Source organism: Centrocercus urophasianus, unplaced genomic scaffold (assembly GCF_019232065.1).
Source record: "Centrocercus urophasianus isolate 14NV4802_14NV808 unplaced genomic scaffold, USGS_Curo_1.0 seq_10, whole genome shotgun sequence".
Lineage (NCBI taxonomy): Eukaryota > Metazoa > Chordata > Aves > Galliformes > Phasianidae > Centrocercus > Centrocercus urophasianus.
The window spans coordinates 94,655,434-94,673,417 of NW_024884142.1; the positions used below are offsets into that span (position 1 = coordinate 94,655,434).

The window sequence follows — 17,984 nt, forward strand, 5'->3', positions numbered from 1 at the left end:
ACTGGGAGGGGCACAAGGACAGGTTGATAACCACCTACTGAGCAAGGCCTTACAGCATAACACTGCCCTTACATTAGTTTTGAACAGCAGCTGGGTAGATCATAAAACACTTTGCATGGCTTTCTTCTTAAAGAGGAAAAGGAAAATGGCAGAAAATGGAGCTTTTAATGAGGACTGGATGTACCTGCAGGGAAAAAGAAGGTCCATAGGAAAGAATGGGGAAACCTTGTGTCTGCAGCATTTGAAGAGGGGTATGGCACATATGGCCAAAAAACAAGAGAGAGGCCTTGAGCTTGTGAAGGATGGCAAAAATGATACAGAGAGGAACAAAGGATGCGATATGGTACAGGAAAGAGAACAGCATGGCACAGTCAGCCTGGGGATGAGCAAGGTGAGAGTGCTGCTAAGTCCATCAAGAGAGAGCTCAATTCCTGTGTTTCCACAGCTTTATATTCAACCACACACACCCAGGAGTGAATGCCTGCTCTACCTTGCACCAAGCATGAGTTTTTCATTTCCTCATAAAGCTGGAGGAAAAAAAACATATATATTCATTCAGAAAAGTTCATAGTTAACTACATCTCACTATGAGAAACAGTTATCAGATGAGGTCTGAGTGGGAACAGATGCAGCATGGACAGGGCTCAGAGGCCGCAGTGCTCCTCCAGTGTGCAACACAAAGCACGCGTCACTCCAGAACAGTCCTCAGCCCACATCAGCTCATCCTTGTCCCAATCTGCACCTCCTGACATTCAACAAAGAAACAACTTTTGGAAGGCATTCTCCAGATATACTGCCAATGTTATTTGGCAGGAGATTAGCTCCCCATAAGGAACAAAGTTATGGATGTAAGAAGGAAATAAAGAAATCTTTCTCCCCTTACTCCATTTTCTCCCTCCCCCCCTGCATTTTAATTAGAAGAACCAATTTTCCTTTGGCTCACCAAGTAGCACCTGGCAGGGATGCAGAATTGAAGCATTTAATTCTCCAGGCAGTGACTGCACTTACCAGGCTGCTTTCCCGTGGCCTCTCTCACCCATCATCAGTGCCAACAAATGACTTCTCTGAAGTAAGAGCATGTCAAGCAAAATGCACAGGCTTTCTTTAGTAACACCCGTTTGCTAGTTCAGTGCTGGGAAAGAAAATGGAACTTGCTTAAACATATCCATCTAGCTTAAATTTATATGCCTTGCCTCAACAGCTCTGGATAGCTCGTGTTGCTTCATTGACAGATCACTGTCATGATCTGGCTTTGCAAATTTTTGAATGAAAACCATTTTCCACCAGAGACCGTTTGATTTAAATAGCGATTGATTCAGGGAAATCCAGTGCCCTGTGCTACACAGGTTAGGCTGCTAGACTGCAGAGCCTTGGTTTTGTTTTGTTTGAAGTTTATGACTTTTTTTTTTTTTTTTGTAACTTGAAGTTATTAAACTATATACTCAAAAACCCTTCTGCGTTCATACTATTAATGGAAGCACAATAAAACAGAAGGCAGGAAGCAGGATAAGTGTGGGTGGCCACTCCACTTGTAACAAGCAGAAGCATCTTGAATTTGAGGAAATAAGCAGATGACTGCTGGAGCTACAGGGAAGAAAGAGTTCAATCATCTCCAGACATGGTCTTCTTTCTATTTTCTGGGGGGAGGGGAGAGGGGTGACGTTCTACTACCACACAGGGATCTATAGTGTATCACACAAGAAAAAGATCTGCAGATGCAGTCTGCAGTTTGTCCACATTTTTTGGTTGGTTTTCATGAGTTACATTTAAACTTTTCTTATGTCTTTTGAATGTTCTGGTAGCTGTACTGTACGTCATTCCAGCAACTCTGCTCTTACTGCAGACCTACACCTAAAGGAAGGTATAATGGAAACATAACACCCTCAAATGTCATTTTTTTCAGAAATTTTAGTTTCACCTGTTTTTACTGCTGCTTTGTCATTAAAGGAAAACAGTGCAAAGGTTTAAGTCACTGTGTAATCAGACATCCTAAATAAACATACATATATTGCTGCCAAGTTCTTCTAAAACTGGTACAAGGAAGATGCAAAAAGCATGGAGAGAGAAAAAAAGTCTCTTCTGTTACTAAAATAAAGGTGGTTTCTCAACCCAACCACAGATCAATAGGCTACTGAATAAGCAGCAATATTTTCATACTCTTGTGTATCCTTTTGAGAATGCTGGATGATAATGAGGAAACTGAGAAGTAGTAAACTGCATGGAGGAATAATACCCTTTAAGTATTTTTATCTTTAATAATACCCTTTAAGCCTTTAGAGCCCTCTACTACATTAATTTTTCTCAGCTAAATTAGCGTGTTAGGGTATCTGATTCTTTCCATCCTCCCAGATCAATTGTATTCAGATGTCAGAGAGACATCAGTACTCAAATACTTTGTCATGGTTGCACTTTTCTTAAACCTTAACCTTTCTGTGTTTCCTGATTTACAGCTCATGTAATATACAGACTCATGCTTGAATTCTCCTTTGGGTGTCAATGTTTTAGTAATGTTAGCATTGTCTTCAGTCATGTCTACATTAGCATGATTAAGCTACTTCTGTAAATGTTCCACCTTGCAACCTAACAGCTCATTATCACGAGATTGGCCTGGTACCCTTTATCAACAAGGTAAGGCCCATAAAGCATTTAGCACCACGTTAAGGTTACTTCTGATCTTCTCATCAGTATAAAGGGAGTTCAAGTCAACCCCAGAGAAAGGGCACACATTAATCAAACGATGCACTGGGTTCTTTTTCTGCCTCCCATTAAGCTATTTGCATGCCAGTCATTTCATTTGCTGTTTGCCACAGGACCTGATCCACTCCCTTGTTTTTTTTTAGAGTTATTGCTCTGCCCACTGCATTGGGGTGCTCTAAGTCTGCACCTTTGTTGGTGAGGATCTGCTCTGTGCTATCTGCACCCTTGCTCTTTTCCCTAAGCTTGACTTGCTCTTGGCTGTATCAGGCGACTCAGAACAGTGTGATACCTCAACTGAGAAGTCACTTTTCCTTTCTAACATGTTCTTCAGCATATTAATGCTTATTAAGAGACTGCAAAAACAAAATAAACAAAGAGCCATCGATCTCAATTTTATTTTGCTTTTCTGTTGTGACCCTTACTGTAGGCTCCCTTTGTGATCTACGTTGTTTCACTTTCCCAGAAAGACCTCAAAATCACCTGGTAAGCATCTTGCTTATTACAGCAGCAAACAAAGGAGAAATCATGCAACTCTAGGGGGAAGCCTAGCATAGCAACCTAGCTCATGGATCCTGCTCCACCATTAACATGAACAACAGCCCACCATCCTTTTCTGCATCAGATGTAAAGAACGTGCTATATAATCTCTTAAAACAAGAAGTACTCAAAGTTGCTTCAGTTTCAAAACTTTTGAGATACTGTCTCAAAAAAAGTCAAATCCTTGCCTTTTCCATTTAGAGTGGAAATTGTTCAGAAGCACTTAGAGATAAAAAGCACTTAGAGATAAGAAGTCAGTGTGGGAGTATTTGCACAAGTATTGTGGGGGGAGAGGTAAGAAAATAATTAAAATAAATAGAGCACTTTTTGGTATTCAGCTGAGCTTGGTGCGAAGTTTGTGCTACCTTAACAATTTTCCATGTTTTCCTCTGGAAAAGAGGAATGATCAAAAAAGGAGAAGGGAACACAGAGAGGCATTTATAGTAAGTTTTCAGTAATGCCACTTACCTTTCAAAGCTTCCTATCAAAAAACTTTGAAGATTCATTACTAATTATCCTAGATCCTATTCATGACTGATGCAACAAATAAATATATACAAATTAGATATTATAGAAGTAGATATTTTACTAGAAGGAAACTGAAAACAATATCATAAAGGCTCCTCTGTATGTGCTTGTTTGAATGGCTCTACAGGTATGTATGTGGATGAGAAAAAGGTACCAGAAAAGAGCAGGCTGAAGAGTGTGTTTTAAGTAGTAGCATGTGAACGTCTCCCATGTGCTCCTAAGCTCCAGAGATGAGCAGTTCTGCTGAATACACAGAATCTGAGAACTCTGAACACCGAGTCTCCTGAATCTGTCCCAGTCCACTAACATCAGCCATGGGTCGTATAACCCAGGCTACATCCAAGAAACGTGCTAATTGCAAGACTACAAGATTATATCAAAGTAATACATTTGCATATGATGAAACAAAAGGCCTTGAGGGAGTTCCTGAACATCTACATCAAATCCATGGGTGCTTCTGGTTTTAAGTCAATAGCTGGAATTAAGTGTCCCAGCTGGGTGACTGTGAAATGTTCATGAACTCTGTGAGGGAATGCAGTGGGTGATTTAGCTCTGTGCTATTAATAATAAGAGCTAAACACAAGATTTTCCAATAAATAGATTTCATTGTGTGGGTGACAGACCACTGGCACAGGTTGCCCAGACAGACTGTGGACATGGTCCTGGGCAACTTTCTCTTCCTAGTCTTCTTGAACAGGGGAATTCCAGAGGTCCCTTCCAACCTCATCCCCTCTCTGACTGTGTATTTCCAACTGTGGTCTCAAGATCTCCACAGTTACGCCAAATCTACATGCCAGCAGAAAGTCTAGGACTGACTCACGACCTCCCGTCAGCCTGGAGATACCCAGGAGCTACCAAAACGAATCGCAACAAGTCTTCCTTGAGGCTCAGGAGACCGAAGAGAGCGAATTCCTTCGGAAGAAACACGCTTTTAAAACATTTTGTTGGGCTTTGTGAGACCTCTGGTGGCCAGATGCCTTCCTTGCGGTTCTGACGGTTTTGCTACAGCTGTGCTTTGCAGTTAGGAGAGGTTTCTTTCCAGAGAGGCACTGGAACAGGCTGCCCAGGGAGGTTGTGGAGTCTCCTTCTCTGGAGATGTTCAAGACCTGCCTGGATGCCTACCTGTGCAACCTGCTGTAGGGAACCTGCATTGGCGGGGGGGCTGGACTCCATGATCTCTGGAGGTCCCTTCCAACCCCTACAATTCTGTGATTCTGTGATTCTGTTTTGGTTCGCAACCTCAAAAAATAATTTTAGAGAAGGAAAAATCTAATCCAAAAGACTTTTAGTGACACGTGTTTTGTTTTGCTTTTTTCTCCTGAATTTATGCTGCTAAAAAGAAGTTATTATCTTGTTCTGTACTGTTACAGACTAAGCACACCATTGTAATACATAACATTGACTGCATTCTAATGCACACAAATTTGCTTTTAAAGGAAGAAGGAGAGCTCCCGTTACCTCAGCAGCCATTTCTTTGCTCCTGCCTGGAAACCCACCGGGAAGGGCTGGCAGCTGTACAAACTTCTGCTCCGGGCACATCTCTGAAACCTCCGCACTGCACTGCGGTTCTTCTCACAGCACAGCCTGCGAGAAAGTGCTCCAAGGGAGGTGCACGGCTTCCCCTTCCCCAAGGGAATCTTTTTTTTTTTTTTTAAGGTTACGGCCTCACATTGTGCCTGGGGAGAGTCAGATTGGACAGTAGGAAAACTTTTTCCACACGGAGGGCTGCAAAGCGTTGGCACAGGCTGCCCATGGAGGCGCTGGGGTCACTATCCCTGGAGGTGTGTTAACAGACGAGTAGGTCAGGTGCACAGAGACAAGACTTAGCTACGAGCTCCCGAATTCGGGAACGGCGGCTCGGCGGACAGCAGCGCAGGTCACGACCCGAGGGGGCGGCGCGATGCCAAGATGGCGGCTCCCGCCTGACGCGGTTGGTGCGGAGCGCGGGTGGGCGGGGCGCGCGGTGGGCGGGAGTGGCGCGCTGTCTTGGCGCGCGCCGGCGGCGGGCTGTGTTTCCCGCCGTGGCCATGTCTCGCCAGAGCACCCTGCTCCGATTCTTCCCCAAGGCCCAGCAGCCGCGGGCGGCCGCCACCCCTCCGCCCGCCGGTGGGGAGAGCCGATGCCGTTCTTCCAGGGAGCGGAACGGTCTCGAGGCCGCCGCCGGGCCCGCGGAGCGTAGCAAGGAGAATGGCAAAGCGGATGGGGCGGCCGCCAAAGGCCGCGGGTAAGCGAGGGGGCTGCGGGGCCTGGGCCCGCCTCGGGCCGGGGAGCGGAGCGATCATCTGCGTGCGGCGCGGCCTCTGGTGTGCTGGGGCTCGGCGGCGGGGGAGGGCGAGCCCGGGCCGTTCTGCCATGGGCGGGCTTCCCGTCGGCCGGGCTTTCTGTGCGCGAGGCTGTGGGCAGCTCAGCTCGTTTCCTTCGTGCGCCCTGCCATGTTCTGCTGCGGGAAGCGAGCGGCTGTGTAATCTGGCCGTCTCCAGTGCATAGCCCGGGGCCGTCTCCAGTGTATGGCCCGGGATCTTCTTTTAACTAATGGCTGGTTGAGCGCTCCTTCGCCCTTAGGAAATACAGGAGGCGTCGGGTGGGTAGGGAAGGAATGCAAAGCGGAGCCTGGGGGAGCGAAGCACAAAAACGAGGCTGAGAGGGATGTAGGCACCGTTAGAAGGATCTGAAGGGCTGAACTAGGTCACGCCTCCCAGCAGCTTCCCAGGCCCTTCCGCAGGCACGCTGCTTGCTGCACTGCATGCCTTCCTCTGTGAGGATGGTGCTCGTTAACCCCTTCGTATCTTGTCTGTGCAGTGTCTCCAATGTTTATTCTCCCGGGGACTTGGTCTGGGCCAAGATGGAAGGCTATCCCTGGTGGCCGTGCCTCATCTACAACCACCCCACGGAGGGAACCATCGTCAGAGGGAAAGGGAGCTCTTCTCGGATCCACGTGCAGTTCTTTGATGTCAGTCCCACGAGGGGCTGGGTCAGCATCAAGTACCTGAGGCCGTACAAAGGTAGGAGATGTCAGTAAGTTGCTTTGAAGAAGAGATGCTGCTCCTTTTGGTTCAGAATCTAGGCTATGGTGTTCTCCATAGGAAATGAGTAACAAAACTAAGAGCAGTGTTGAGAGTGAAAGCATGTTTTGTACTGCCTAATGTTAGGGAAAGTAAGTTTTTGTGGGTTTGGGGTGTTTGGGGTGTCTGTGGTTATAAAGCCCTGAGCCCTCTTGTTTGTTAGGTTACAGTGAAAGCTGCAAGCTTGCTTATGTTTTGAAGTTTTTCTTTTATTCTCCACATGTATATAAAGAAAATCAAAGACAAATCCTTGAAATCCTGAAAAATGTTAGGACTGTCAAACCTTGTTTCTAAGCAAGTATTTGAGAGTTGACATTTGCCCTGAATAGGAAGATTAGGCACAAGAGCTCTGTCTTAAGGTTATTTCACTTAAGCCATAATTAGTTTTAAAATGGTAATGTTATCTCAGTGTCAGTACAGTCCAGCGTAGGTGAATGGGTTCACGTGCATCTTTCCTGAAGGCATTCTAAAAGAATCAGGTGTATTTTTAAAACAACTTGCAGTATTTATAGAAGCAGATGTGGATTAGAAGAATTACACTACTTACCAAAATAATTGCAGTAAAATAAGAATAGTGCAAAATGTTTAAGCACAGGAGTACTAGTCTGTCTCCAAGAAAGGTGGCTAATTCAGGACAGAGTATGAATATTTAAAATGCTTGCTTTGCTGTTAAATTAAGATGAATAGCACTAAATAAATAAATAAATAAATAAATTCATTGGTTGAAAGTATTGCTTACAACTGAATAAATAAACACCACAAAGCCGGGCTTTGTAACAGTTGGGCAAGCGAGAAATTGAGTGATTTATGTGTAAGTAGACTAAGTGAAAATGAAGATGTTGCACATGAGTATGCAGTTAAATTGCATGATGGGATTTGCTCCTGCAACTGTTATCATCATTAAATGCATTAAAAGTATTTTTTGGTTGTCTTGCTGCATTTGCAAACTAAAATGAAGATCTAGTTTGTTGATATGTTGCATTTGCGTGGTAGAAATAGCTCCTTGAAACTTCATACTTGGGTACTGAGAGCCCACAAGTGAGCTACCTTTGGCCTGCGGTTAATTTGGAGCTGAAGCTTCAGCTATTAGCAGCCTCCCAAGTGACTTGCAAGAACAGGTGTAAAGATGTGTTAAAGCAGAACCTGTTGCTTCGTGCAGACAGCTAAAAAAGCAGAAAAAGGAATCATCCTTCCCTGTCTGTGGCATACTCTTCTCTTTCCCCAAGCTGAGTATATGGTATGTTGTGTATTCACCATTTATTCCTTCAGCGTAGCATTAGGATGAATCCCAACTTCTCTGGGGATCCTTTCTAGAAACCAGTCTGTAGGTTGGTTGCCTTTGCTTTTTGTCTTTGTTTTCAGGTAGTTGCCTTCTGCAAGAAAAGAGGAACTGCACTGCTAAAGGGATGTGAGGGGGGGGGAAAATACTTTGTATATGAAATGTACATATTGTATGTAATATTTAATAATCTAATGATATCTAATAGCTTGGATGCATTTAAAAGCGAAAGATGGATGCTAACTGGCTAAATTCTGGACCAGCTCAGTTTCTGACAGATGGCTGTTTTGCAGGCTCATCAGACAGAGAGGTGCTGAAGGGAGGTATGTTTTATAGTACGAAGCCTGAAATTAAAAAAGCAATGGAGCTGGCAGATGATGCCATGAGTAAAGATAAGCCTAAGCGACTTGAGCTGGCAGTGTGCAGCGAACCTTCAGATGCTGAGGAGGCAGAGGAGGAGGAAATGGAGGTAAAATATTTCTTGCTGTCATTTTCAGAAATAATGGTAGAACTTAGAAGCTGTCTCTTGGAGCTAAGCACGGAGTATCTGCAACCTTGTGGTGCAGTAACCACTGCTTGTCTGCTCCTTGATAGCGCGTGCAACAAATGCCTATGCCATTTTGTATTGCCTCTGTGCTGTTAGATCACATGCTGTTCTTCTACCTTTTCTAGTAAGAAAAACAAGTCTAATGTCTCTTCAGTGTTCCCTGACCTCAATAAGTTTCTTAAATTCTCTAATATATTTATAACCTCTTCTCAGTGGCCATTCCCTGGGTACCCCTGCTTACCTGCTGTCTGGCAAAGTACTCTCTTTTATCCTCTGTTCATATTCTAAACTGTCCTAAATTCAGTTGAAATTCTCATTTCTCACATAAAAATTGTTAACTTTCTGAGCGCTTGGTTTAAGACACTAAGTTGGGTTTTGAAGCCTTATCTTTTGGAGTTGCACCAAAATACAAATTCTTATACTGTTAATGCTAGTCTGCTGGGATAACTAAAATGAGATCTTTTAGTGTGTTGCGTTCATAATGTATTATCATTCAGATACAATTTCAATACTGCCACGTGCATTGGAATAAATTTCTGTGGTATGAGGAAACTGCTGATGGGAGTAGTGTTCCTTACCTCTTGTGTCAGTGTGACCTGTCTGCTCTTTCTCCAGCATGACATTTCTCCAGCAACAGGTGACAACACTGTGGGGCAAACTACCACTCTGTACTTAGTACAGTCTTTCTATTGCTGCATTCTTCTAGCACAGGCACTGGTATTGTTAAAGCTTTAGGCTGAAAAGACGAATAATGGAGTTCCCTTTCTTTTTACTAAACATGCATGAACTAAACAGCATGGTTAGCTGATGGAGGTGTTTCTTCTTTATGCTGGGTGTCACGTACTCTACACCTTTCGTGTTTGAAGCTTCTATTTTTTTTAACATGGATCGCTTATGCATATTCAAATGAAGCAGTAAGGACTACAGAGAGAGGAGCAATTATAGCACGGGCAGATAGTTTACTTCCCAGTAAAGAATATCCTGTGAAGTGACACTGCTGTGTGGCTGTGACTGTGCTGTCTTTTGCTTGAAGTATCATAGCTACTGCATTTGTGTGCTTCTCTTTGCTGCAGTGATATTTTCACTTTGTGGCCAGAACTTTTAATAGGTTAAATGATTTCTCTTTCAGCAGATGAGTGGAAGTGCATCAGGCGACAGTGATGACAGCAATAGTGAGGAGGATGTGAAGGGCAATAAGCGAGTACCAAACAGAGGTAGTGCCATAAAAGCCAAAAGAAGGAGAATGCTGGATTCGGACAGCGATCGTGATGGTTCTGATGTAGAGTTCAAGCCTGATGTGAAAGAAGCAGCAAGCAGCGAGGAAGCTAGTAGTGGGGTGGATGAAAATGAAGCTACTGATGCAGAGACAGATGCAGAGAGCATTGAAGAAAGTCCTATAAAAGTCCCTTCTAAACGGAAGAGAGGAAACGTTAGCAAGCCTTCTAAAAGGAGTAGCTTAGAAAATGAACATTCTGAAGCACCCAAAAGAGCAGCACCGGTTTCGTTAGAAGCCAAGTCTAAGCTGACATTGTTTGCAGCACCTGACAATTTTGAGTCTCAGGCAAACGCCTGCAGTGGAGGCACTACTGGCTTTGCAGCATGGGAACATGAGAAGCTTGAGTGGCTGCAGGAAGGGAAAAAGAAAGATGCACACAGGAGACGACAGAATGACCCTGACTATGACCCATGCACTTTGTACGTACCTGAGGACTACCTTAACAAATGTACGCCTGGAATGCGGAGGTGGTGGCAGCTGAAAAGTCAAAACTTCGATGCGGTGATTTGCTACAAAGTTGGAAAATTCTATGAGTTGTATCACATGGATGCAGTCATCGGTGTGAATGAGCTGGGCCTGGTATTTATGAAAGGTTCATGGGCTCATTCCGGTTTTCCAGAAACTGCATTTGGCAGGTTCTCTGCTATTCTGGTTCAGAAGGGCTACAAGGTAGCTCGTGTTGAGCAAACAGAAACTCCTGAAATGATGGAAGCGCGCTGCAAGGCAACGGCCCACCCCACCAGGTTTGACAAGGTTGTGCGGCGGGAAATCTGCAGAATCCTTACCAAGGGCACTCAGACCTACAGCATTATAGATTGCGATCCGTCGGAGAACCACAACAAATACCTTCTGTGTGTTAAGGAAAAAGAAGACTCCTCTGGACAACGTGTTTATGGGGTCTGTTTTGTTGACACATCAGTTGGGAAATTTTATGTCGGCCAGTTCTCAGATGACCGGCACTGCTCGAGGTTTAGGACTTTAGTGGCACATTACACTCCTGTGCAGGTCTTGTTTGAGAAGGGGAACCTGACTGTGGACACTCAGAAGATACTGAAAGGCTCGCTCATTTCTTGCATTCAGGAGGGGCTGATCTCTGGCTCCCAGTTCTGGAGTGCATCTAAAACACTAAAAGTTCTTCTTGAAGAAGAGTATTTCAAGGAGAATCAAAACCCTGGGAATGGGTGTGTTCTGCCCTCCGTCATCAAATCTCTGACTTCAGAGAGTGACTCGCTGGGCTTAACTCCTGGCGAGAACAGCGAGTTAGCTTTGTCAGCTCTTGGGGGAATTGTCTTCTATCTCAAAAAGTGTCTGATTGATCAGGAGCTGCTGTCGCTGGCAAACTTTGAGAAGTATGTCCCTGTGGATGCCGATAATGCAAAAACTGCAAGTGCCAGTAGTTTCTTTGCCAGAACTGACCAGCGCATGGTGCTGGATGGAGTCACTCTGATGAATCTGGAAGTCCTGCAGAATGGAACCAACGGAACCACGGAAGGTACTTTGTTGGAGAGGATTGATTCCTGTTGTACGCCATTTGGGAAGCGGCTCCTGAAGCAGTGGCTTTGTGCTCCTCTTTGTAATCCATCATCCATTAATGATCGTTTAGATGCTGTTGAGGACCTTCTGGCGGTGCCGGCTAAACGGACTGAAATTAGTGAGCATCTGAAGAAACTTCCTGACCTTGAAAGGCTGCTCAGCAAAATTCACAGCATTGGATCGCCGCTTAAAAGTCAGAACCATCCTGACAGCAGGGCCATCTTTTATGAAGAAATTAAATACAGCAAAAAAAAAATCGCCGACTTTTTGTCTGCGCTGGAGGGGTTTAAAGTAATGAATGAAATTGTCGATGCCATGGAGGAGGTTGCCAGTGACTTCAAATCTCAAGTCCTTAAGCAGTTAGTCACCCGCAGAGCCAAACATCCGGACGGACGCTTCCCAGACTTGAGCGCGGAGCTTACAAGGTGGGATACTGCTTTCGATCATAACCAGGCTCGCAAAACAGGAGTGATTACTCCAAAGGCAGGCTTTGACTCCGATTACGATAAAGCACTACAGGATATTAAAACTGTTGAGGAAGATTTCCGTGCGTACCTCAACGAGCAACGCAAACTGCTCGGAGTCAAATCCGTGCTGTACTGGGGGACGGGCAAAAATCGGTATCAAATGGAAATCCCAGAAACCGCCATATCGCGTAATTTACCTGAAGAATACGAGCTGAAGTCAACCAGGAAGGGATACAAACGTTACTGGACCAAGGAGATTGAGAGGATGCTGGCTGAGTTGATTAACGCTGAGGAGCGAAGAGACGCGGCTCTGAAAGACTGCATGAGGCGTTTGTTTTACAACTTTGACAAGAACAGCCAGGACTGGCAGACAGCCGTACAGTGCATCGCTGTGCTGGGTAAGAGCCTTTCGTGCACGTTTTACATAAAGTAAAATCACTCTCCCATAGAAAAGAATGAAATCTGGTCATGGTAAGCCAAAATTTGTTTAAAAAAAAAAAAAAAAAAAGGGCTGTGGTCGGCCCTTCATTTGTGGTTTAAAAACTCTGGTTGTGAGAACAGCGTTAATATGGCAGAACAGGTGGGGTGCTGGGTCTCGCTGTTCTCAAGCTCTTTCATCATTCCTGTTGTGGAATTTCTTTTAATCTTGTAGATGTCTTGATGTCCCTTGCTAACTACAGTCAAGATGGTGATGGACCACTGTGCCGACCTGTAATTCTACTGCCTGTGGATAGTGCTCCTCCCTTCCTGGAACTGAAAAATGCACGCCATCCTTGCATTACAAAAACTTTCTTTGGGGACGATTTTATTCCTAATGACATCGTGATAGGCAGTAAAGATGAAGATGGTGGTAGTGAAGCTTCCTGTGTGCTAGTCACTGGCCCAAACATGGGTGGCAAATCAACACTCATGAGACAGGTGACTGCCGAGCTACATAAAACTGAGTATTCCAGGGTGCCTGTGTTTTGATGAAAGGAATTGGGACTTGGCTGTTCATAAAGGTCCCCATCGTGATCTGAGGGGTGTGCTGCAATAACACTGCAGCCAAGTTATAATTCGGGTTGAAAATGCTTATGTTTAGGTAGTAGATTGTCTATTTTTTTACTTTATTGGGGAATAAGTTCTATTGCTCTTGTGAGAGATGGTTGGAAAATGTGATAGAGCATCATAGTGATCTTAGCCCAGGACTTGGCATCATCTGACAAAAGATGCTTTGTGTTGAACAAGATGAAAACAGTTAGGAGGCAGCTGGGGTGGCAGTAGGAAGTTTGCCTTACAAAAGCACTGCTTGCTGTGCTTTCAAGGCTGAGTACTTTAGTCTCGTAATCAGGGATTATGATGCTGCTACTTGGAGCTGCTAAAACAGTGGGAGAAGTTTTATGTACTCGAGTCTTAGCTTTGTTCCCTTGTTCTCTGGAACAAGGAACCCCAAGCACGCAGTGGAATTTCATGTGTGGCAATGTTTGTTCTGCAGGCTGGTCTCCTGGTTATAATGGCTCAGCTGGGATGCTACGTGCCTGCTGAGGTCTGCAGGCTCACACCCATCGACAGAGTATTTACACGGCTCGGGGCCTCCGACAGAATCATGTCAGGTGAGTTTGTGAACTCCAGTGCTCTGCCATGGGAGGTTCTTAGCACACCTGGATGCAGGTGGGAGAGGGATGCCGTGTCATACGTTCACGGAGAGCTGGGCAGAGTGCTTTGGCTGCCATCATTCAGAGCATCATTCTTGTGTGCTACGCTCGTTGTTCCGTGTGTGTATTGTCTGTTCTCTTGGACACTCGGGTTCACTTGTCAGTGCTGCATTTCCTCATTGAAGTGAACAACTACACTGGGGATGTGTGCCTGGGGTGGTGCCCAGACTCGCAGGGCTGGAAGAATAATCATTCTTTGTGCTACTAGGTGTAATGTCACAGTTCAGCTAAGGAAGGTGCGGATTTTCTGTGATCTTTGTACTGAAAGATGTGGGTCAGTGAATATGAGAACCAAAGGCCTACTGAATTTTGTTGCACACGAGGAATTTGGAAATGAATCATTCAACCTGAATGCTTAATTAAAGAAAAAACAAGTCTTCTCCAATTGGAGGCTCTTGCATCTATTTCCTGTTCTGTTTAACTTCAGTACAAAAGGAAAACCATAGCAAGTCCTGGAAATGCAGAGAATATTAGTGGATGGTGTTCAGTCATGCCTGTATGAATCTTGTTTTAGAGCACAAGGGCGTGGAGGGTTATGTGGTTGTGACCCAAGGATACAAGAAGTAAACACCTCTCTGCTCTGAAACTGCAGTAGTTACTGCTGCGTGTGATGAGCAGAGCAGGAATGAACCCTGCAGAGAATTGGTAAATCTGGATTGATACCCATGGGAATATAGTGTGCAAGGCTTTGAATTATGTACTTCTGCTTGTAATCTGTTTTAAAACAAACAGTGGGATTTCAGGTCATGGATTGTAACTTGTTGTGCTGGCACTCCTGGCAGACACTTGGTTTTCAGCGGTGAGGTTTTTACTAAGAAAGATTGATTTGGATGACTACAGCCTTAGTTGTTTGAATAATCCATTACTTTGTCATCACCCACCAAAACAATAAGGCTGTTTCTTAACTCTTTTTAAGGTTTCCTGTTGTTTTTTTGTTTATTCCACATTGAAAAGTCACATATATATGCAAGGGCTGCCTTTGTGCGTTTGAGAGCAAGAAGGGGCAAAAGACCTTGGTTACGTTACGTTTTTGATGAGTTTGCTTCACATTTCATTTTAGCTCGACTAAGACCCAGTGCAGATCAAACAAGCTTTCAGCTGTGTTCTTCAGCCTCTTCAATGTCTTCATGGCTATTTTTTCTCTTCTTTAAAGGTGAAAGTACCTTCTTTGTTGAATTAAGCGAGACTTCCAGCATCCTGCAGCATGCAACAGAGCACTCCCTCGTTCTTGTGGACGAACTCGGTAATCTGTCTGCTTTGTAACAGATGGGAACTGGCTGAGATGGGCAGTAGAAGGGCTGTGCAGATGAGAACAGGGTACGCAGAGGGAGTTGTAGTGTAGTGCCACTGATTTGTAACAAGACACTAGCCATGTCATCCCCTGTAAAACATGGATCCCTTGGGTGCCCTTGTTCCCAGGGCACCACCTCCCATCCTCTAATCCCTATTAGCCTATTTATTTCCAGCTGAGTTTTCCTGCTGGCCTTCGCTAGATTACCCACAGCAAACCTTTAGCATGCCAGCAGCAAGTCTCAGAGCAGAAATGTCTTTTTCTGCAGTACAGAAGAGATAGTGGCTGTTAGGGAGCAGATGCTGCAGTCACTTGGCCCCGCTGGTGGCTCTCACCGCTGTTTCTTTCCTCCCACCCTCGCTGCGTGGAAGAGGGTTTGCTGTGTATTAGCTTGCAGCACATCAGTGAATTGCATCTGTAAGTCTTTAGGAACAACAGCTTTGCCTCTGATCCACCTTAACAGTCGTGGGGGTCTCTTCAGTGGCAGGTAGACGTCAGGCTGTTCAGCTTCTTGGTTCTTGGGGATGACGGAGCTTTTCCATTTCACCCCAGGCCGAGGCACGGCTACGTTTGACGGAACAGCGATAGCAAGTGCAGTTGTTGGAGAACTTGCCGAGAACATCAAGTGCCGCACGCTGTTCTCCACGCATTACCACTCCTTGGTGGAGGATTACTCGGGCAGCGCGGCTGTGCGGCTCGGACACATGGTTTGTATCAGCTGTCACGTGCGAATCCTGAGCACCAGCGGATGGGATTCGTCCTGGTGGCTGGCAGACTTTGTGCTGTGAACGCTTCTCTGCAGCCTTCTGCTCAGACCCAGAGCTCCCCAGAGAGCAGGTAGTTTCGTGCAGCCTTGTGTGACGTGAACTAACTGGCAGTCATTTAACTTTTCTAGGCTTGTATGGTGGAGAATGAGAGCGAAGATCCAAGCCAGGAAACAATTACATTTCTGTATAAATTCATTGAAGGAGCGTGTCCAAAAAGCTATGGCTTCAATGCAGCCAGACTTGCTGACATCCCAGAGGAAGTTATTCAGAAAGGGCACAGAAAAGCAAGAGAGTTTGAAGAAAAGACAATGTCACTGCGAATATTCAGGTGAGGCCTCTTGTCTGTTCTGAAGTTGGACACAGTTTTCTTGGCAGCCATTTTAGAATTCGGTTGCTGCTTTTCTTCACAAAAGCAGAGCAGAGGGGGGGAAGTAAAACCCAGTTTTGTGAATATCAAATGCACTACAGTCACTGGGGGAGGGACACTCAGTCTGGTTGTAAGACAGCAGATTGGATGCTGTAGTCTGAGTCTGGGTCACTGTGTTTGCGCCCAAGGCAAAGCGTGGCCGCAGAGGGGCAGGGTGTGAGCTGAGCCAAAGCCAAGGGCTGCGAGTGAGCCGAGCTGGTGGCTGCGGGGGCACAGCGCTGCAGGCTGACGGCAGCCTTGACCCCACGCAAGGACGGCACGCGTGCCAGGTGCTCTTGCCCCTTCATTGCTGAGTTCAATGACAGTGATGCTTTCTGCTTCCCTCAGGTTTCTGTGCCGGGTGGTGGATGGTGCCACACGTGATGCGAGCGCGGTAGGGAAGCTTAGCGCTATGCTCAGTCACCTCTGAGGAGTTTCTGGACTGGCGGTTTGTCACAAAGGGGGTAGCAGACAACGTTATGATCTAATAAACTTTATTTTTTAAAAATGACCATTTTTCCATTGTCTTTCCTAGGAAATTAAACCCTTTAATTCTTACCTACCCTCTACATAATGGTTATTGAGTACTCCACAATATATTAAGTCTAGATGTTATGGTACATGCATACACTTTCAGGCTGTTGATTACCCACTGTCACCAATACACATAAATGGAAAAAAGCTATGAAACTGTATAGGGCTGTATATATACTTGTCTCAGCTTCATTAGAGCAGGAAATTGCTGCGATTTCCAGCAGGTTACGTAAAGTAATGTCCAGACTGTTCAAAAAAAACTATGAACAGAGTAAAATACAAGACTGTTTTGAGGAGACTTTCTACCGTGTACTTTAAAACATAGTAAAATTTCACTCACAAAACTTAGTTACATGGGTACTCTGTTTTATAGTGCATTATAGTCTAGGAAGTCTCATTAAAACACTCGCTTTTTTGTTAGGGTGGTTTGAGTACAGACTATTGCTGGGGCAGGGAAGGAGATTATTCTAACTTCAGAGGACACCAGAAAAATTGCTGGATATAATTTAAGATTAGTGTTTTCTCTTTCATAGAAAGAACGTACATACTGGGACATGAGTACAGTTACAGCAAGTCTAGGTGTGCTAACAAAACAGGACACATTCAAGTACAATAAGATTTTTTTTTTGCTTGAAATTAGAAACAAACTACATGAGATTAAAGCATTAAAATCATATTTCTCAATCTGAATAAATGTTAAAAAAAAAATCAAAAGAAATGCAGAAGTGCTAGCTCACATTTTTTTTTTTTTTTTTTTTACCATGTTACAAAAGCAATTGGTACCCATGTCCATAAAGGCAGCAACAAAGAATGCTGCTTGTCTACAGAATAGTACTACTGCAAATTGGACTGCGTTTCAATGCTACTTGTAAAAACACCAGCTTTCGGAAGTTGGTATCTGTACAAAATTGCAGCTTATTTTTTCTTCACTTCTGTCCCTTCAAAGTCTTTGTTTACACAGTAATGCTAAAACGCCCAGTTCTGTTATCCTGAGTCAACATATTGCCACTTTCTTTTTTGGTAGGTTGAGCTCCATAGTGTCAACACCTCACACATCCGCTTTAATACAGTCTCTTTCTGCAGAAATGGGCAAGTATAACTTCCTCCAAAAAAAAAGGTTTAACAGTTATGATATTAGAATGGCAGGACTTTCTTTCTGAAAGGAATTCAGTTGTGCTGCAATGTATTAGATTCTATAGGTGGAGCAGAGTCATATAGTGTATCTGTATCGTGTGTGGGCTCTCCAGCAAGCGTACAGGGATTAGACAGTGTTCCAGCACCACAGTCACAGAAAAACCTACAAAGAGAGAGAGCTCTTTAGTTCTCGTGCTCGCATCAAAAAGAGCTCGACACGCTCGCAGGAAAC

The 17,984-nt window shown here is 44.7% G+C and overlaps 3 protein-coding genes across 6 annotated transcripts in view; 1 reads left to right on the plus strand and 2 right to left on the minus strand.

Moving 5' to 3' along the window:
- Nucleotides 1–5,791, minus strand: part of KCNK12 (potassium two pore domain channel subfamily K member 12) — a 75,540-nt gene extending 69,749 nt beyond the window's left edge. The window contains exon 1 of the mRNA XM_042820123.1: nucleotides 5,594–5,791. Within this exon, the coding sequence (XP_042676057.1) occupies nucleotides 5,594–5,791 (198 nt within the window). The remainder of the gene's footprint in view (nucleotides 1–5,593) is intronic.
- On the plus strand, nucleotides 5,768–16,590 carry MSH6 (mutS homolog 6). Of its 2 annotated transcripts, none has more exons than XM_042830385.1 (10): nucleotides 5,768–5,986; nucleotides 6,562–6,764; nucleotides 8,397–8,572; nucleotides 9,780–12,324; nucleotides 12,579–12,844; nucleotides 13,401–13,518; nucleotides 14,774–14,863; nucleotides 15,464–15,618; nucleotides 15,807–16,006; nucleotides 16,433–16,590. In XM_042830385.1, exons 1-10 carry the CDS (start codon nucleotides 5,790–5,792, stop codon nucleotides 16,512–16,514), a joined length of 4,032 nt encoding a protein of 1,343 aa, XP_042686319.1. In that variant the 5' UTR covers nucleotides 5,768–5,789; the 3' UTR covers nucleotides 16,515–16,590. The 2 variants fall into 2 exon arrangements, with proteins under 2 accessions (XP_042686319.1, XP_042686327.1); XM_042830393.1 differs by having other exon boundaries at nucleotides 9,783–12,324.
- The window catches only part of FBXO11 (F-box protein 11), a 64,378-nt gene continuing 62,955 nt past the window's right edge, over nucleotides 16,562–17,984 (minus strand). For all 3 annotated transcript variants that reach the window (XM_042830412.1, XM_042830404.1, XM_042830419.1), the window contains exon 23: nucleotides 16,562–17,915. In XM_042830412.1, coding sequence (XP_042686346.1) covers nucleotides 17,786–17,915 — 130 coding nt within the window. In that variant the 3' untranslated portion in view covers nucleotides 16,562–17,785. The remainder of the gene's footprint in view (nucleotides 17,916–17,984) is intronic.

Excerpts from the sequence above, each read along its gene's own strand:
- MSH6 (XM_042830385.1), top strand. The coding sequence starts at position 5,790 with ATGTCTCGCCAGAGCACCCTGCTCCGATTCTTCCCCAAGGCCCAGCAG. Across the intron at positions 5,987-6,561 it reads GCGGCCGCCAAAGGCCGCGG|TGTCTCCAATGTTTATTCTC; the intron begins GTAAGCGAGGGG and ends TTGTCTGTGCAG. Across the intron at positions 12,325-12,578 it reads ACAGTGCATCGCTGTGCTGG|ATGTCTTGATGTCCCTTGCT; the intron begins GTAAGAGCCTTT and ends TTAATCTTGTAG.